The following is a 21,410-nucleotide window of genomic DNA, read 5'->3' as shown; positions in this document are numbered from 1 at the left end:
TGCAGCATCACAGCTAAGTCAACTCATGACAGCAAGTCTTGGAGCTGTGATCACGGTGTTACACAAGCATGTTTGCATACTCACTCTGCTCAACAGGAAGAACTACAATTATGTTGTTATGAGCCAAGGACCCCCAACAGCAAATGTAGTACATGTGGACCTAAGAGAGGAAAGTTAGGGTGACCTCTAATGGTGCAGGACAGCAGCTGAACAGTGTCTTATCAGAGGAGTGGTAATGCAATGTGGGATGAATTCCTATCCTAACATCTTTGTAGCGTGCATGCTATCACAAAAATCCAAGACTCCTGAGACACCTTATCAGACTGACTGTCAAAAGGCAACATTTGTAAAAGTGCCAAGACTAAAACTGTATAATCAGAAAGATTAAAACTGTGCCAACTTAGATTAAATCATACTGTATGTCATGACCTGAATACCAACCTTAAAATGGCACATTAAAAATGGCAAATTCAGTCCGTGACCAACAAAAATAACTCAATCCTCTTATAAAGCTTCACATCTAATGTCTTACATCAATGTCCAGTGTACTTTAAACAACACAACATTGCTGAGCACAATATTTGACTGTGACAACCAAAATTGTGACTGTATCACTGTGGTTTAAATTGCAAGGGTCAAGGCTGCACTTCCAGTCACCAGTGTGCATTCTATCTCCATCCCTCCTCCATATCTACTGTCCCATCACTCCTATACTACCCTATGTACATCTTCATAAGCTTCAGCTTCAGCTGGTCTGCAACATCACACTGACAACCTGCAAGAATATGGCAAGAACTGTACAAAGGACAGTTTTGGGTGCGGTTTATTTCTAAATTAACAATTCTAATCTTAATATCACTACTGAGATCACTATACTTAAGAACTCAGATACATCAAAAAAAAAATAAAATCAAATCCACAGTCTACCTGGCTTAAACTACGACACCACAATCTTTAGAGCTCCAACAATTACAGACTAGGCCTCATCTAATGATAGCAGGGGTGAAAGAGGTAAAGAAACAGAAAGAAAGAGACAGAGTGATAAGCAGAGTTATGGGGCAGTGTGTTGCTGACCACCAAATCATTAGTTAACACCATCACGTTCTCCCAAAAGCAGACCAACGCGTGACAAACGCTGTCAAGAAACCAGCAGAAAAAGCTCTTGTTGGCATGTAGCCTTCACCAAAGTCCACTGGGCCTCTCAGTCTTTTTCATCGCTGGCTTATGGCACCTCTCACCACTCACCACTCACCTGCTGCTCACATTTCCTCATTCAGCGACTTTCCCCACAATCGTGATTCTTTGCATATCAGTTTCATTGATCACGTAATGCAATGTATAATCTCTCTGAATCAGACATGGCCCGTTCAGGTCAATCAGATTCCTACGGAGGTGACCTGCTTATGCAGGTGACTGTGACCATGAAAAGCTCTGCTGATAGTGTCAACCTGACCTCTCCGTTTAGCAGGGCTGCATAGTTGACATGGTTGTTGTGCTTCCAGCAGGGGCTGTGACTGAATGGGACCAACAATGACTCACACTGATGATAGACTGACTGGGAGAGTGACACATGACACACAGGTCGATGTGCGTGTATCATCTTCATAGTATAGGACTGCTGTTCTGAGAACAGATTTTTAAATCTTTATAGTTTATATGGTCACATGACCTGATTATCATTCAATCAGTATCTATGTTCGTGACCAGGCCCTTTGTCACACAAAGGCTGAAGTCATGTGATGTGGCACGATGAAGTGATCTTATCTGTGATCTTTCTTACCATTTCTGCTCTTTAATCTCTTGTCCTAGAAGTATGAATTTATATTTTGACCAATCTCCTTCAAATCTCCTGCATAGCTGCTGACTACTGACGACACATATAGATTGTGGAAGTTTTCGTGTCACCCAGAGAGTGATTTCGGTTCCTGTTTGCTGCATTCTCTAGCAAAGAGGACTTAAATCTGCAACTGCAAACACGTAATAATGTTACACAGCATTTTAGTAGGTTTTCATAGGTATTATATTTCTTTTTGGTAAGACATGTCAGATGGGACATTTTGTTTTCTGTGTCTTGTCTTATTTTAGTGTTTTTAAATGGGGACAGTAATACTGAACTGAAATAAACTGTCATATTGTACATTTTAGAACATGATATTCATTTGACAGCCACAGTTGCTAGTTTATTTAGATTTTACATGCAGAACATCAAAAATCATGATGCCCCAAAGTTAAGCTGGCAGTAAGTATTGGAGTATTTTTGATGAGCTATAGCATTGACATACTGATTATAGGTAATTCATATATAACTTTGGTGGATGCGTAATGTACAATTTTGTGCATATTTATCATTTTGTACTTGTTAATTCTAAGAGATACGTCACTTTATTGTATATTTTGTACATCTGGCTTGGGAGAGCAGATGGATATCTGTTAATCAAATAGACAAATAAACCAGATTAATTCAGGCTTTTTTCCCCCTTTTGATCAATGAATATTGTTCCTGTTAATTCAACTTATAAAATAAGCATAACCTTCTGAAAGGGAATGCTTAACGTGTCAACATAAACTAATACAAGAACACAACACTTACTTTTATACACTTTTACTTAAACAAAATTTTGAATGCATGACTTACTTTTTAATGAGGTATTATTCCATTGCAGAATTGATATTTTTTTCCTAAGTAAAAGACCTAAGTCCCTTTTCCATCTGTAGTAGAAGGGACCCACCAACACTCCTGTATAGAGAACATACTGGAAATATCTGTAGGTTCAGTGCATACAAGTAAAGTTATGTAGGTTTTTGAGTCATGTGACATGACTAATATCTTTAGCGCATCTATGGTGCAATACAAAGGAGCTTCTACAAAGTTCCCCCCTGACCTCTTGTGGAATGAGGACAAACTTTGTCATCTCTCCTCTCGTGCCATATCATCACATCAAGAGTGTATCTTCACATTTACCAGCATCAAGCGTGGACCCACAAAGTATACTTGGGGGTCAATGAAAAGAGGGAAATGGACACAAAGCTCAGTGTGCAGCCATGTTAGAGGTTTAGGCACGGTGTTGCTTTCAGTAAAATTGATTGGCATGCTAACATGCTCATAATAGCAATGCTAATATGCTGATGTAAAGCAAGTGCTGTATAATATTAAGTTTGTTCACAGCTTGTTCACTGTCTTAGTTTAGCATGTTAGCATGCTGACATTTGCTAATTAGCACAAAACAAAAAAGGGACGCTGATGCTGATGGGAATGTTGTTAATTTTGCAGGACAAACAAAAATTTTGACCTGATGGTGGAGCAAGACAAAACGTCAGGGGATCACCAAGGTTAATGCAATTCATCTCCTGGAGACCATGAATGTACAAAATTTCATGTCAGTCCATCCAATGGTAGGTCCAACATCCTTACACATAGCAAAATATTTAAATCAAAGATTATTGGTCTTTTTTATTTTTTATTTTTTAGGACAACAGTTTATCCTGCGCTCTCCAATGAACTGCCAGAATACTAAAGTACAAGGAGTAGGCAAAGCTTAATCTTTCATGAGAAACAAAGACTGTGTGATGTCGGCTGAATTGGTGAGTGATCAGCACAGACACTGAATCTACTCAGTATAGGGATAAACAGCAGGACTCAAAGGATGAAGAAGCAGTGCGTGAAATTTGTTGTAAAACAGAGGTGATATATGATAATTGCTTTGACTTGCTTTGACTTGACTAACTTGAACTTGTCATTCAAATTTATGAGCTGACTGCTGAGGAACCTCCAAAGAATGGCATGTTAACTGAGTTTAAGATACCTGAAGTCAGTAGTAGCTTTAGTACTATCTCATTCTACTGGCTGAATTGAATGAGCCAATGAGCTGTCATGGCATCTGGACCTCTAGCAAGGTCTAAAGTTCATCTAAGAGTAAAGACTTATGCACAGCGAACAGTGTGATTTATCAGGCAAAATACAAATGAATTTTTTCAGGATCACATCAACATTAAGTGCTTATATAAAAAGGGTTCAACAGTCAAACAAAGAATGTATCTAATTTGTTTGATTTGATAATTTATGTGCAAACATTTTTGTCAAAAACAACATGAACGTGAAACCATATATGATAAATATCACAAGTTCATGAGTGAGTCTAAGAAGTGTCTCATCATGACCACAGAACACCACAAAAATTGCACTTCGCGGCCATAATTTAAGACAAAGTAACCGATAATGCTGAAAATGGATGCACAGCTTTACTGCTACGTGCAAACAAATTGTTTTAGGCCCATGAAGTGTCTTGAGTTTGGACTCATACAGCTTCTTACGTTACATTATTATTACACTGAGCTTGAACTGCTTCATTTATTTCAGTATAAAGCCCTCTGTTTTCTTTATACCTTCTGCACTTGGGTTGTTTGGCCAAGAAAGAAAGTATGAGGGTGAAAATACTGCCTGTATGATGTCTTCCAGCTGTGTGGCACTCCACCAAAACAAGTCTTCAAGGCACAAAACAGAGTTTCTAAAACACACAAAATACACACACTCATACACATTGGGGGAAATAGTTTGCAACAGCGGACTGAATTAAAATGCATAAAAAAACCTGCAGTTATTTAACATGAAAAATCCCCTGAATACCTAGACTGAAGGCTTAATTTTGTTTTACAGACTTGACATATAGGAATGGCTTCAAGTCCTTTTAAATTATCATTCCACAGAACATTTCTAGTGCATAGGTGAATCATTTAATCTCATTTACAGCAATGCAATTTCTCAAACCTCGAGAACAGGAATGAGATTCAAAATGCAAGTTTCCAGAAGAGCTAGAAAGACCTCTAGTGGTACAACAGAGAAGCATTATTCCACCATTGACATTGTGTTCAGACATCAGCCTCTTCATGTGAACAAAATATAAAGTTGTTTTCAGAACATGCTAGGTTTTCTGTTTTTATAGCTCCAAGTACAGTGGGTACGGAAAGTATTCAGACCCCCTTACATTTTTCATTCTTTGTTGCAGCCATTTGCTAAAATCCTTTAAGTTCATTTTTTTCCTCAATGTACACAGCACCCCATATTGACAGAGAAACACAAAATTGTTGACATTTTTGCAGATTTATTAAAAAAGAAAAACTGAAATATCACACGGCCATAAGTATTCAGACCCTTTGCTCAGTATTTAGTAGAAGCACCCTTTTGAGCTAATACAGCCATGAGTCTTTTTGGAAAAGATGCAACAAGTTTTTCACAGCTGGATTTGGGGATCCTCTCCAGTTCTGTCAGGGGCTGCAGTGAAGGTTGACTTTCTAGAACTTTCTCCCATCTCCCGACTGCATCTCTGGAGCTCAGCCACAGTGATCTTTGGGTTTTTCTTTACCTCTCTCACCAAGGCTCTTCTCCCCCAATTGCTCAGTTTGGCCGGACGGCCAGCTCTAGGAAGGGTTCAGGTCGTCCCAAACATCTTCCATTGAAGGATTATGGAGGCCACTGTGCTCTTAGGAACCTTAAGTGCAGCAGAAATTTTTTTGTAACCTTGGTCAGATCTGTGCCATGCCACAATTCTGTCTCTGAGCTCTTCAGGCAGTTCCTTTGACCTCATGGTTCTCATTTGCTCCGACATGCACTGTGAGCTGTAAGGTCTTATATAGACAGGTGTGTGGCCTTCCTAATCAAGTCCAATCAGTGTAATCAAACACAGCTGGACTCCAATGAAGGTGTAGAACCATCTCAAGGATGATCAGAAGAAATGGACAGCACCTGAGTTAAATATATGAGGGTCACAGCAAAGTGTCTGAATACTGTCAATATGGGGTGCTGCTACATTAATGAGGAAAAAAATGAACTTGATTGATTTTAGCAAATGGCTGCAGTATAACAAAGAATGAAAAATTTAAGGGGGTCTGAATACTTTCCGTACCCACTGTACGTGGAGCTATAAAAACAGAAAACCTAGCATGTTCTGAAAACAACTTTATTTATATTTTGTTCACATGAAGAGCAACACAGTTTTTTAAAAGCGTCTGCAGCATATCATCCCAGTGCAAGAACAAAGACAATCTGATAGGCTTTACTGTGCACGTGGTACTCTACAACAAGTCTTTCATCACCGATTCAACTACTTTGACAAAGACCCCGTACCTGATCAGTAAGAATGACATCAAGAACATGGACCAGTTATTTTCTACCCGGATGATGGGAAATCAGTGTCCCAACTTGAAGCTGCACTGAACTGATTCCCAGCAGCTGGGTGTCACAACGGTACGATCCACAATTAGTCAGGACACAAAGTTAAACTCGTTATCACAGTTGGTGGAACTACAATGGGCTGTATGGAGTAAGTCAACGGGAATACTGGTGACAATCTGTAGACAGATCTAAACTGCAATAAGATTCTATGACTAAAGTCTGATTTACTCATTAGTACTTTTTTCAGTTCTCTATACTGTCATTCTAACCTCCACTGTTAACCTAGGGAGGGTGTAGATAGCTCCACCAGTTTCCAATCTACACACAGGGCTGTACCGTTACTGGTAACTGTACTCTTTTTATGAACTTCCTGCCAGCATGGTTTTAACATAAAGGACACAAAGAGGCTTTAAACAATAATTTGACAACCAAAAACAAGGGATACAAGCCTGATGAAGTTAACCAGGACGTTTATAGAAAAATCAACTCATCTACTGGATATCAATTATCCTGAATCTAATGACAGTGATGAAGTGAATAACTAACACTTTAAATAAAGCTCTGGATGAGTGTACAAGCATATTTAAATAACACCTTGGAGTAAAAGCTGGGGAAACATAAAGACACTCAATAAATAGCTAGGCTACTCCTCATTCTTGGGAGCAACATGGCTGGTTAACATTGGAATAACTTTAAACCTCCTGTATTTTTATTTGGCTGATGAGCAACAGGTTACTGGACAGATTAATCATGCCCAATATAGATGTTCTTCTACTCACTTCGTATCTTCAATGTGCACATTAGCCCTTAGAACACAAACATTCATCAGCTAAGGACCTCCTTGCGGTGGTCTAAATCAAGCAATAGAGTAAAAAGTATCTGACCAAGACTCTTGATCAATTCTATGTATACATTTCCCCTTTACACTATATGTACACAACAGAAAGCAAATCTTAAAATGTTAAAATTCAAGATGTTTAAAACAGTACATCCAAAATCGCAGGGAAAAGGGTTATAGGGTTGAGCATATTTACATTATAATTACATATAGTTTACAAGCACACAGAGTTAAAGAGTGAGTCTGTACAGTGGCTGCACTGCACGCAGAAAAACGCAATCAAAATACAACTTCATGAGCTAAACTACGGTTTATGACTGGCAGAGAAAGGAAGGAGGAGAGGAAGAAAGAAGGACAGGAAAATTTGGCTCCAGTGTGCACTGCCTGCTCTCACCTAAGACACATTGGTTGTTGATTTAAACCTGCACTGCCATGCAGTGCGCCACCTACTGTACACAGTGGGAAGGTTTTTCAGTACATTCAAGTGATGCCGACACAAATTTGGTACTTTAGGCTATCAATCAATCAATCTACCAATCTTCCAGCGAAACCATGATTAATATAGTAAATGCTTCAGGTTGCATGAATAAGTAGAGTACAGATTGACAGGCAACTATCATTTCTACACAGATTTTCATAACACAGCGATAAAAGGTTAGTTTAATTCTGAGAATACTGACTTCTCTCAAGTACTGTAATTTCAACTTGTCATCACTGAGGAATCCCTCACAGCTGCATTCACGTATATCCGACAGAGAGAGTCCAGGACTGACTGACAGTACATACACAAACAGTAACAGACATTCTTCATACTTTCTCTTTTTGAAGTGGCCATTAAACAGCTCATACAGTTCAAGTGCCTGAGAGCAAGCCGAGCGAAAGACGTTTGGGTGAAGCATGATTGTCCGCTCAGGCATGAGGTTTATATGAGAGCTGCAGAGGAGAGGTTTGGTCGACAGCATAAAGTGTGAGGAGTGTGTGTTTGCGCCTGACAACTCCCTGTCAGACACACAATCAGAACCACCCTGAGCTAGCGAATACAACTTACAGGACCAATCTCAGAAAATCAAACACCTTGTCCACCCAGGTAGAGGACAACCTCTGGCTTTGTTTAGTACTCTGGCCCGGATAAAGGGAGTTAGGAGACACAGTCCTACAATAGTGCAAACACTGCTGTTGTCTTGACAACATACCCCAGTTGCCTGTTAATGGGGCAGAGACTGGATGGAGTGCCTGTATTAGAGCCATTTTTGGAGTGTAGACAGGTTCTTGTCCATCCAGCGCCGATTCAGCCTGATGGTTTCCAAAGCCTCCTGAACGCTCCTCATCTGAGAGCCGCGCTCCTTCAGCCTGGAGAAGAAACCCTGTACCTGCACACAAAACACATATTAAGATGTCTGCCAGATTGGACTTGGCATACAGTAACACAATAAAAAGTGTTCTGTACAGTTAACGGTTAATGTTTTCTCACAAACATGTGCAGAGTATTTTTCAGTTGAATTTTATTTATATAGCGCCTTCCACAATCAAAATTGTCTCAAAGCGCTTTACAGAGACCCAGGGCTTGACCCCAGAGCAAGCACTTAAGGTGACAGTGGCAAGAAAAAACTCCCTTTTATCAGGAAGTCAGGAACCTGGCTCATATGGGGGACCGTCCTGCCGATGGCCAGGCTGGATGAAAGGAGGAAAAGGAGGAAGATAGGACAGCTGGGAATGGAGGAGAGGGGGAGAAAGACATGCAGCATATAAAACATGATACAAACAGGGTTGGAAGTGGACAATGTCAGAGGGCCAGCATTCAGATTACAGAACAGTTAGTGGATACTGTGTGCTCAGCAGATTGCAGTTATGATAGGAAACAGAGCACAGAAGCAAAAAGTTGTCATGACTGGTAATTATTTACTTTACAGTTGGCACAGAATATTAATCCAAAATTTATCTGTAGCAGAGTGGAACATTAAACATATTAATGTATTAGAAATGGATAATTGTAGACAATAAACAGCAGCAGGCCAGTGGAGCCAGGACCACAGGCGGAGAACATGCAGCTCCAGAGCCAGAGATACCTGCAGAAAGGTACATAGAGAGACCAGACAGAAACAAGCACAGGACTGCAAGAGAGAGAGGACACAGGGTTAATGACATGTAATAAAGGTTAATAAATGTGAGAGTGGGTCTGAGGATAGAAAGAGAGAAGAGGTGTGCAGATGATCAAGGGAAGTCCCCCAGCAGCCTAGGCCTATAGCAGCATAACTAAGGGATGGTTCAGTTGTCAGCCCTACTATGGGCTTTATCCTTAACTATAAGTAGGGGTGGTTAATCGGTCCAATTTCCTGATTCGGTTACGAGTATTGAGGTCTTGATTCGATTACCCATCGATTATTGAGTTTCCATTTGACAACATTAACCCAAAATACACCACAAAATTGTGTAGTATATCTCTAACTTCCAAATTATTTTTTTTTAAACTCGTTTAAGGTGTAATCTTTCACTGGGGCTAATTTTGTTGTCACCTCGTTGAGAGTACGTTGATTCGTTGTAATGACAGGCTGCAGGCGGTTGTCTTAAGCCCACGCAGCCTCCTCTGGATGGAAGCGCGGCATGTGAGCCCTCATCCATCCATCCGTTTTCTATACCGCCTGATCCGTCAGGGTCTCGGCGGAGCTGGAGCCTATCCCAGCTGACTACAGGCGAGAGGCGGGGTACACCCTGGACTGGTCACCAGTCAATCGCAGGGCCGACACGCAAAGTCAGACGCAAAGACAGATAACCACACACACTCACCTAGGTACAATGTAAAGTAGGCCAGTTAACCCAATGTGCATGTTTTGGGGATTGTGGAAGGAAGCCCGGAGTACCAAGAGAAAACCCACGCAGGCACAGGGAGAACATGCAAACTCCGCGCAGAAGAGCTCAGACCGGGTTTCGAACCTGGAGCCCTCATGTTGCTAGCATTGCCGCAGTACTTTAGCTTAGTGCGGCAAAGTTTGCAGACAGCGTACATCCTGCCGACGTGTTTAAAACTCCTGCCTTGAAAATCAAAATGCATCCACACGCTCGCCCAGATGGCGCTGGATGGACTGGTTGGTTGGTTGCCGGTTAATGTTTTTTCTTTGTCCACTTCGCATGCCACATGCCACACACCTCACTAGCATAGTAAGCTCGCTCGCTGGCTCTGTTACAGGGTGTTTTGTTATGACTGTTAGTCAACAGCTCCGCCTTGCGTTTAAATCCTGTATGACAGCCAGTAACTGGAGAGTCACTGCAGTGTATTACAATTACAAAAAAATCGATCTTTGGAAATTTAATAATCGACTCATAATTGTCCATAATATACTCGCGATTAATCAACCATCGTTTTTTTCCCCACCTATGGCACAGAGCCCCAAATACGCTGCAGAATTACTGTATTCTATTAGGGAAAAAAACAAAACAAAAAACTGAAAACATACTTGATCAAGGCGTGTCTGTGTGGAGAACTGGGAGGTGGCAGATTTGATGATTGTCTGGATGGCAAAGGATCCCACAGGGAACCTAAAGTCAAAAACACAACAAGACTGATGTCATTTCAACTTCTCATTTTTATGTGAAATAATCCTACAATCTATTCTCTGTGGTAACACGTACGAAGCTGAAGGGACCACTTACTTCTCTATGAGTTGGTCCCAGTTCTCTTGTATGAAATCCCAGGCAAACAAGTAGCCGGCGAAGCCGTTACACACAGTGCTGATGACCAAAGGCAGCTCCTGTGTCTGGATGATGCCTCCGTTCAGACCTGCCTTTAGAATCCTAGACAAACCAAAACAAGTGCTCTGTTCGAATGCTCTTCAGTGCATAAACTGACACTACTGTCTCGTCAGTATCATAACTATGCATGCTAAACAAATCATCAACAGGAAGAAAGGATGTTGCTACTTAACCCTGGCCAGATGCAGACACACACACACTTACCATACTATATGCCGGGTGTCCTGAGTGGACGCGAGGCCCTGTAGCATTTTTCGCTTCTCTGAATCATAGGTAGCATGTTTGTACATGTTGAGCAAAGTCAACCAATCTTGATCCGACTGAGCAGCCACAGCGAATACAACTCGCTGCAGATCACCTGGTATCCTACAGAAATACATACAGAAAAAATAAATATGACAACATATTTTACAGCTGCTCCAAATTTCAGTTTTCTTCCAACAACTTTTATACTAGAAACCCATTCAAATCAAGTTACAGCTCCCTCCACACCTACTAAAGATAATTTCTATCTCAAAAAAGATGTGTCATGCGCTCCTCACCCTGCTGGCATCATGAAGTTTCTTGTGTGCTTTACATACCTAAACGTTCCATTGGAGTCAACATACTGTTTGAACAGGTTTTTGGCTTGCTGAGTGCACTTTTCTTCACTCAGTCTACAGGCCATCTCCAACAGGGCTGAGCGCAACTCCTGCTTTGAAACGCTCTTCTCCTCTTCCCATGTTTGTTTGTCCATCAGAGAACCAAAATGATCCAGAATGTAATTCTGATATATACAAGAAAAAAAAGAGTACTAAAAGATTACTAACATTAGCATCAGTACACAAACACTAAACTTAGTTAATGGGCTCTATTTTCATGTTGGCGCATGGTAAAAATGCAGGGGTGCACAAGTGAACTGGTGTTTTCCTGTGGCATACTGAGGTAATTTCCTCAGCTGTGCCAGTTTGGTTTTTTGGTGACTCGCTATGCACTGTAGTGGGAGGAGAGGTGAAGAAGGGAGTGGGCAGTCAACTTGAGAGACACATCATCTGCTCCTGGCAGTGTATTTGAGCTGTTGCAGTTGTGTTTTGATATTGCAGACAACAGTAAGTTTTCCTCCAAGAAAAGCTCTCTATGGAATTCCTAAACTGTCAGTGCGTCATGATGGGCACAGTCCTATGTTTATAGGAGATGAAAGTAGTGAATGTGATTGGCCATGATTGTCACAACCTCTAACATGCCCACCTATAAGGTATGATAATGTATTCTTTCCATTTGCAAGCGCACTGCCGGTGTGTCTTTTTGTGGCGCCTGGCCACGAAAGGTGTGCTTGGCATGGCCCACCACAGCTCAGGGCTCATCTGACTGCACTCTGTACTGCACTGACAGGTTCATGAAAATAGTGCTCAAACAACCATGTCAGAAAATTTGACATGATTTTTTTGGATGTTAATATGTTATATATCCTATACTGTATGTCCTGAGACAACGATAACATAAAAATTCACCAGCATCTTAACTTTTTAAATGAAATCAAATCAGATATGAAAATGTGTTTTACAGTTTACAATTAATCAGATAATTACAGTGATAGAAATGTGTAATTTCAAGTGTTATAGCTGAAGATATTTAGTGTGCACACATCTGTTATTGGTAATGGGAAAAGAACTGCTTGTTATTTAAATTCAAGGACGTCGGAGTTAGTTTTAAGGTCAAGTTTGGTAAAATTCAAGAACTCAAGACATGATATTATTAAGGCTTACTTCTTAAACTTTACTGATTTTATGTTACTTTTCCAACTCATCAACATAACTTGTCAGCTGAACTATACTGAAAAGAAAAAAAAAACATATTTTAATTTAATCAAATCTACAAACTATTGAGGATCTTCTGGACTGTGTGTATGTTTATTCACAAAACTAACTTTCTACAGTGTGTGTGTGTGTGTGTGTGCAGTACCTTCATGCGGGCCACAAGAACATGTTCCTGTCTTTTGTCAAGCAGCCTGTAGATAGTATTGAGCTGTAACAAGGCCTCTGTCACAGGAGGTGTCTCCGTTTCATTAGACATGTAGTTCAACAGTTTGAGGACTTGACGGAAGGATACACGTCCCAGTCTGTTGACAACACAGGAAAGTGAGGGAGAGGAGAGGTGGAAAAGGAAAGTGAAGTGCAAGAACAGTAAAATACCGCTCCTAGACTACAACCTGTATCACTGAGGCATAAAAAGACTATTATGATGGTCTGTCATACCTGGAGAGAGCAAAGATGTTGTGTATGAGAGAGGCACGGTCCTCAGGTGTAAGAACACTGACATTGCTGGACAAAGCCTTTATAAGAGAAGCCCAGCCCTCATTTTCGTAGTGAACGATGTAGAAGCCTGTGTTTCTGTAGTTCAACTTCAGCCACTTTACACTTTCTGGCAGCTTAAAAGTACCTGAAAACCCACACATAAGAGTTTACCATTTGATGTAACACCCAAGATTCTGAGAAACAATGTAGGAGATTAATACTTTGTGTTTTACCTGTTTTGTTCTTCAAAGCGAACACCTGTCTGCACTCAGGGGCCAAACTACAGCTGTCGTTTACGTACGTCACTGGAACATGCCACAGGCTACAGAGAGAGCACAATACAGTGAGGGCTGCGGTGTGTTTCTGTGATCTGTGCGTGTCTGTGTGTGTGTGGTAATGTAACCCACCTGGATGTCTCCGTGGCATTATCAGAGGTGAGGAGAAAATGCTCCTGTGTGAGGGTAACCTGATCTCCTTTGCGGCTTACAGTGACCAGTGGGAAGCCTTTCTGTGATGTCCATGAGCTCATCATCTCTGAAACATTCTGGTGCTGCGTCGAGACCTCAACCTGAAGACAGGAAGAGAAATTCAGAGGGTGTGCAGCCCACTGTCATGATCATTGTCTGGAAGCAGTCAAAAACTTTGCAGTTATATTCTGAAGATTTGTGGTAACAATTTCCATCTAAACCATGTCTTCTGATAAATAAGCCAAGCCTCAACACTCTCTATAAATTCTAAAAATGGATAGCACCAAACCATAAAAAGGCACAGAGACACATCCACACACACGTACCTGTGTAAGACTATTCCAGAGGTCATTGGTGTCCGTGTTAAATCCACTGAACTGTTTTAGGTATTGAATGATACCCTTCCTGAACTGTTGATCCCCTGGCAGGGAGGCGTTCAGCATCAGAAGAATGGATGCACCCTTGAAGACAGAGAGAGACACAAAGCATCTGTGATCAGAGATACAGTTGGAACTAAATGTCAGGTAAGGTAGAGAAAGTTCAAAGTTGGATATGATAGTTTGGTGAATTAGTGAAAACTGAGTCAATTTATCTACTGACATATTATATATAAAAGTGTACCTTTTCATAGGAGACGGAGTCAAACATCTCTTCCACCTGTTCCGGTGTATTAACCTCTGTCGACACAGCGTGAGAGGAGTTTAGTGCATCTTTGTCCAAGGCTCTGAACCGCACCTCCAGGAATAAATTTCCCTGCAAACAAACAGAGGACTTACTGCACAGGCACGCTGTGAAACACATAACGTACTCTGCTTCTGAGTATGTGAGATGTAATTTATAAGCCAGATGTGAGAGCTTACAATATCCAGCTGGGGCAACACTGCCTGCAGTGACATGTACTGCATGTAAGTGGCAAAGCCTTCGTTGAGCCACAGGTCATTCCACCAGCTCATAGTTACCAAGTTTCCAAACCACTGAAACACAACATCAGACAGATTACAACCTGAATCATCTTCATGGTCTCTGTTCCTTTGACAAACACAAAGGCAGACAAGACTACCTGATGAGCGAGCTCATGTGCTATGACAGAGGCAACTACTTGTTTCTCCAGAGGAGAGGACTGGTTCCCCACCAGCAGGCTGGTCTCTCTGAAAGTGATGAGCCCCCAGTTCTCCATGGCTCCTGCCAGGAAGTCTGGGATGGCTACCAAGTCTGGCAAAAGAGAGAGCAGAGAAAATAAAGAATAATCAGAGGGGGATAATATAGCGTGTGTGTGTGTGTGTGTATGTTTGAGCGTGTGAGAGTGTGTGTGTGTGTGTGTGTGTGTGTGTACTCACCTAGTTTTTTGAGGGGGTAGTCTATTTCAAAGAACTCATTGTAGAATTTCAGCAGTTTGGAGGCTGTTTCTAGAGCGTAGTCAGTGTGCTCCTTCTTCTCTGGCACAGAGTACACAGACACCTAAAACCAACAGATATACAGATCAGCTACATCCAGACAGCAACTATACAGCCTCACTGAACACTAAATATTAAAAAAAAAATTAATTGGAGCATGTACAGCCTGAACTTAAAACAAAAAGGGCTTATATCTGTGTCAGACCTACCAGAGTATTTGAGACATTTTTGCGGATGGGGGTGAAATTAGCAACAGTGAAGGCCACCAGGTAGGTGCTCATGTTGACACTGGTTTTTTCAAACTCATCTTCCACGAGGCCACTGGGAAGCGGTGTAGATTTAGCCTGAAACACACAGCACAAGGACACAATGACTACCAGCTAATGCTGTCGGTATCCTCCAAAGTAAGTAAGTAAATCAAATTAGCGATGCTGTCAGTCTGTGGAATACAGCGTTGCTAGCAAATACTAATACACGATCTGTTAGCTTTGCTGTGCTCACACTAAGAGCTCACAGTGAGTCACAGTGGCCACAGGAATGACTCACATGCCCCCCAAGACAAAAAGTGACATAATATAGAAAGTGAGTGACTCAACACGATATAGTACTGTAAATTTTGGCTAGCGAGGTGACAAACATGACATTGTTGGTGAGCTGCAGTTGACAATTTGTGCAACAATGCAGGTTCAACAATGCAACCAAAAGGGAAGCTGTTGGAACAGCTGGTGAACTGATAAACTGATTAAGCACTTTGTGTCAAACAGCCACAATAAAAACTGAACCAGTTTGTGCAACAACGCAGGTTCACTGTGTTACCAGTATTTGGCTAGTAACACATTAAACCTGTAAACACTAAACATGGTTAGTGTTTTGTCTGGTTAAAAAAAATGTATGTCAAAAAAATAAATATAATAATGTAATAATATTACAGTACCTTTGGCATGTTGGAAAGAGTCATGTAGTCTGGTTTTCTTTTGATTTTAATCAGAAAGGTAGCTTTGAAAGCTGGCTCATCAAAGCAAGGGAATGCCTTCCTGGCCGATAGCGGTTCAAACTGGGTTGCAGCGAGGACCCTAGGGAAAAGTGGGACATGAGCACGATTATTATGCCAAAATAGCAATTTAGATAAATGCTTCAGCCAATGTGAAGTACTTACCTTTTGTTTCCTTCTTTATCTGTGTATGAACTGTTGTAGAAACCATCATAGGTGTGTGAGAGGCTGGCAGAGTACTCCAGGGTCAATACACAGTACTGGCCTGCCTTCAGCTCCTCAGAGAATTTAACAGCTATCTGCTGTCTGGGTTTGTACTCCAGCACAGTCACATCACTGGCCTCCCCATCACCCCGCTGAAAGAGAGACATAACAAAAAACATAACAAAAAAAAAAAATCTGAAACATTTAATTTGTTCAGGCATAAATACAATCATTGTATACAGTTCTGTACAACTAGTCAGGCAGGCTTTGACATCTAAATCATCTAAAGTCTGTCATTACACACTGTCATCTGGACACAGACTCCTTCCAAACCCACCTTGAAGGTAGCTTTGGTAATGTTGAGATTAGCACTGTGCAGGACAATGCGTTTGGTGTTGTGATGTACAGACATGTTGATAACAGTGCGGCCAGTGAAGGTCATGTGGTCGAGGTCGGGGTTCAGGGTGAGGTCATAGCTGAGGGGATGTATGCTGAGAGGCAGCCGAAACTGGGCCCATGGAAACAGTTCGCCATTTGTGGACAAAGGGTAGACTGTCTCTAAGGGTGTGGTCTTGTTCGGTTTAGCACAACCTTTCTGCAGAAAGATGGAGGGTTGGGTTGAGCCAAAGAAGTAGGTGTGTGATTGAGTATGACATAGAAATAAAAATGGAAAAAATCTGACAAAGACATTGGCTTAATGCATAGAAAAGGTGATTTATGAACTTGTGAATGTTTTCCTTACCCTAGTAAAGGTGCATCCAGGTAAGAAGTACAGTACCATGGTCATAGAGGCTACTATCACCAGGAATAACACACAAACAACCATGGTGCGGGCTGAGGGTCGTGAACATGACCTGAAACCAGAAAGAGTTCAACATCACCTACTTTTATTCACAGGCAGCATCGTTTATATAGAAGATGTGGATGGTGATGCTCAGTGGACTTACACCCATTCCCATACACATTAACCTGTACCTATGTTTGGGCAGTTTTCTGTACCTGCACCTGCACCACGTGGAAACCAAAGCCTGACCCAAAGACTGGCTAAGATTGAGCAGAAAGTAAAACTGTCATATAAACAGTCAACAGTATAAACTGTCATTAGACTGCACATAAGTTTTGATGTCCGTCATTTAGGCAGCCAAATGATTACATTTAATTGCTGCTGTTCCTGGTCTGGAACTACGATGAATACAAACCCTGAACAGTATCGCTGTTATAGATGTTTTGGTCTTCAAGCATTTATTCTTGATTTTGTGATGACAGGTGGAGTGGTTAAAGGTCCCATATATTACATTTTCCAGTGTTGTATTTGAAGTTTTGATATCTGTAAGCAGCTATATTTGAAGTACCAAAAGCCATCACTATAGTGATCACAGGTGCGACTGGATTTGATAATACATGATTACTTATGCAGCCCTGCTTTGAGACAAAAATGCTACAAAGCATACCTTACTGGAAAAATAAATTTTAATGCCAGCACTCCAAATGGTGACCTTTTCAGTGCATTACCTGGGTGGAGCCTGTCTGGTGTATGGAGAAGAGTTGGATCTGTGAGCAGAGCTACGGTTCATGAAGGACATGCCCAGGAGACGGGCTGAAGACTCGCAGTCCTCTTCATCCTCGTCCATGTCATTCTCTCCCAGGCCTCGTACAAGCAACCGTGAGCTACGAGGCTCAAATACCACCTCATCTGGGTCAAGAGCAGGAAAGGTCTGCAGACACCATGCAAAGTACACTATGTCATTCTCCAGTTAAGCTGCACAGTGTTTCCCATATAATGTTAATAACTGGATTGCACTCTCAGGTAAATTAATTAGAACAGGATAAAATGTCACATGTGGAGGTGGTGAAGAGAGTGAGAGAGGAACAATGAAAACTAATCAGGACAGAGAAGGTTGTAACAACAGCCCACAGAAGTTAAATCATAATGACAGGAAAGACAGATTTTTTTAAATTAGAATTGTGGTCAATGCCGTAATTATGATCCTGGAACATGAGGGATGCAAAGAAGCAAATGAAATTTAAAGAAGGGTTTGTTGGGTGACTTTATGATGCAGTAGGTCTATACTGACAGAAACTGACACCAGGGAAGAGCAGACTGTGAAGATAAGATAAAATTTAAATGGCTTCTGTGGGGAAAATGGGTCACTGCAGCTCCACAGAGAAGGATATAGATACTGGGAACATTGTGAATATACAGCATCTTCATCATGCGAAAATAACATTCCTTTTTGCTAGAAATAATTCACACAATGTTGATAATAGATATCTGCAGCTCTCAGTTCTTAAAAAAATTATAGACAAGTAAAAGAGAACATTGTGTGTTTTGACCTGTCGGCCATCCTTAAATGAACTGATCCTTATTTATATTGCCAACAGCCAATCTGTTAACATTATCAGATTAGCAGAACTGAACAATGTGTGTGAAAATATGTACTCTAAGATATGCAAATTATTGAGCCAGACTAGTCCTTGAAGTAAAGCCATGCGTAGCATGCATGGTATAAGATGACATGGACAAACCGGAAATGCAGTGGAGTCTTTGGCCAAATCCACGACATCAGGCTCTTCTTCAAACATGCTATTCTCAATCATGTTCCTTGGAAGGCTCGCTCGCTCTGCCACACACAGAAAAAGACAAATCACATAGAGGACTCTCAAAAGGGGAAATGAGAGACGTGCGAAAAAGAAAGAGAGGATTCCAAATGAGTAGATACACTGACACAAACACAGAATATAAGTTTGTATTGTATGTTTTTGAAGTTTCAGAATTTTCCAAAGAGATGGCAGTAAGCCACTATTCAACAAAGGCTTGTCTGTCACCGTGCAGGCGAACATCAAGCTGAATTTAACAAAGCACTGAGTTTCTTTAGCTTCCTGTTAGTAAACCTTCTGCAGTATTTCCTGGTACTTTGACCTACATAGAATTAGTTCATCAGGCTTGTGAGGCTGCAACTTTTAACAACTGGCATTAACAGCCTGTTCAGACAGAAATCCTCCTGTTTCTTTCATAGTGCATTTATTTAACCACAGTACCAACAAACAACTGAGAAAATGGTTTCAAAACTAGGAAAAAGCTAATATTATGAACATTCATCATCTGATCATGTGTGCTACAGCAGCTTAAAGCCTGCATTTGCAGCATCCTAAGAAGAGTTACCTCTTACAAAATCCATGTGATTTTCTGGCTGCCAGATTTCTGCTCTTACTAAACCCTGAAACAATCAGAGGCATGTTCAACTTCCTAATTTAATAATAACGAAAGTAGTAAAATGCTATGCAATGCATTTTACCTCACGCTCCATTCATGCTTTTACAGGCTAAAGACAATGCTTTTTCAGTCTCAGTTAGCCATGGGTTTGAATGGAAAGTACTGAGAGATAGTAAACACCTACTGAAAGCACGCTGTTCACACAAACACAATGATGGCAAACAAAAGTGAGCTTTAACTCCGCAAAAGGAAGACAAGAGCCCAGAAATGTGAGAGGTGAATTTAGCTCCATGTCTGTCCTGTACAGTGTTTCTGATATGACTGTATGGGCTGTCACTGTGTCTCTGTCTGGACCACACTGCTGTGGTATGAATGTCCAAAATTAGACTAAGAGCTAAGTAGTACGCAATGTGTAATGCCCAGAAGAGGGTTTGATAAAAATAAGACCCCAAAAAAACAAACATTAAATTTAATTATTGTTATATCTAACAGCTGTGGGATATTGTTGTGATAGTATGTTGACAGTTATCTCACATAACCAAGATGACATGAGAGAGGTAACTGATGTCATGATTATCTAGACTGCAATTAGAAAATGGGCCAGGCAAATGTGAACAAGCAACAACTCTATACTTTTGAAAAGTTTGTGTGTAAGTATAGCAGTAAGTCATGCTATCTGCTGACTGTAGTCTTCCTGTTTACTGAAAACATTTATCAATCCTAGCAATTGACAGGTATGTCCACTGATCCAGACCTAGTAAGAACAGACAACAGACACACCACACACTGTAGACACTGCGTACTGTGCCACAAAACTGTTAACTGTCATAATAAATGTATGGGAAGGAAGTAGCTACTAAGGTGTTCTTGTCATTATCTGATCAAAATCACTAAGTTGCAAAAGAGAACACACACTAAAAAACAGGAAGTCAAACTGCTGTGATTTGGTTGTTGCTCCTTTCAGATCAAGACAAACCTGAAATGAAATAACATCCATGGAGAACACTCAGCTTCCCTGAGAGCTGTTATAGTGTGTGCACTGGCCTTTTTGTTTGTTTTAATAAAGCCCTGGACGCCCTGGGACCATACCAGAGGTTATAAAGTAGCTGGCTGCTGGTAGCCTGAGCTGAGCACAGCATGATTTATCAGCTCTCCAGACCAAGACAAAACATAGCTATTATCAAACCATCAGGCTTAAAATGGGCAAAACAATGTGTTTTAACAGACAACTTCAGTCTTAACAGAGGAATACTATGTCAAGAGTCTCACTACATTGCTTCAACTGTTGGTTTTTGGTATTTACTATTGGTTTTGTTCAATTAAAACTAAACCAAAACGTTACATGAATGAACCACAAGATTTGCAAATTCTGCTTTGCTGCCTTGAGGGGAAGAGACAGCCGTGTGTTGTAAAATATTATCATGCCTCTATGGCGCTATCAACAGACTGACACTGCGATTTAGTTAGCTTCCGTGATTCCCCCAACTGTTTAAAAAGAAACCAAGTCAGGACACACAAAGATAGCTTTCACTAGAATTGTCAAAAGTCAGACCCACCCCTCTCAACATGTGTCCTCGGGTGAATGTCACTCCCAGACAGCTTTCAGCTAATGACCCGTTAGTTATTAGCTGGCCTGCTGCTGTTAGCTTGAGGATACTGTATCTACCATCTTTCTTCCTTACCTGTACTGTTACTGTCAAATGGATCCATGGTGTGTTACCTCAAAGGGCTCCTCGCGTCCAAAATAAAGGAACCTCACAGTAGCTCAACAGCCGTGATGTTTTTTATTGCTGGCCACAACACGCCGCAGGCTATCGGACGCTCACAATAAATAGCAGCCCGTCCTCACTGTACTAACGTTAGCTACGTAATAGCTAGCCTGGAACGAGCCAACTTCCAACAATTTAAACTGACTGAAAGACATTCATTCAGCTAGCGTTAGCTGGTTTCCACAACTTTATTGTCCATAGCTGTACACTGGACTAGTACGTGAATAAGGCGGGGTTGTCCAAACTGTAAAACCTTTCGACAGAAATATGTAAACAAATCTCACTAGTTCGGCAAACTAACGAACGAGCAAATGACACTTTCCTTCCTCTCCGACCAGTTGTTG

General features: G+C 41.1%; 1 protein-coding gene across 1 annotated transcript; it reads right to left on the bottom strand.

Moving 5' to 3' along the window:
- Positions 1–6,622: 6,622 nt before the first annotated feature.
- LOC121184041 (leucyl/cystinyl aminopeptidase) lies at positions 6,623–21,388 on the bottom strand. The gene is made up of 22 exons (XM_041041403.1): positions 20,980–21,388; positions 18,610–18,704; positions 17,596–17,798; positions 16,826–16,937; positions 16,421–16,678; positions 16,045–16,235; positions 15,823–15,961; positions 15,098–15,232; positions 14,832–14,952; positions 14,555–14,706; positions 14,355–14,468; positions 14,116–14,247; positions 13,821–13,955; positions 13,435–13,595; positions 13,261–13,349; positions 12,989–13,172; positions 12,696–12,852; positions 11,336–11,520; positions 10,959–11,120; positions 10,656–10,796; positions 10,460–10,541; positions 6,623–8,377 (listed from the first exon to the last, which is right to left on the bottom strand). The coding sequence occupies exons 1-22, from the start codon at positions 21,005–21,007 to the stop codon at positions 8,246–8,248; spliced, it is 3,108 nt and encodes a 1,035-aa protein (XP_040897337.1). The 5' UTR covers positions 21,008–21,388; the 3' UTR covers positions 6,623–8,245.
- Positions 21,389–21,410: the final 22 nt, after the last annotated feature.

This window comes from Toxotes jaculatrix, chromosome 7 (genome assembly GCF_017976425.1).
Source record: "Toxotes jaculatrix isolate fToxJac2 chromosome 7, fToxJac2.pri, whole genome shotgun sequence".
Taxonomy (NCBI): domain Eukaryota; kingdom Metazoa; phylum Chordata; class Actinopteri; family Toxotidae; genus Toxotes; species Toxotes jaculatrix.
The sequence above is the reverse complement of the archived record's forward strand: the minus strand, read 5'-3'. Positions and strand labels throughout refer to the sequence as shown.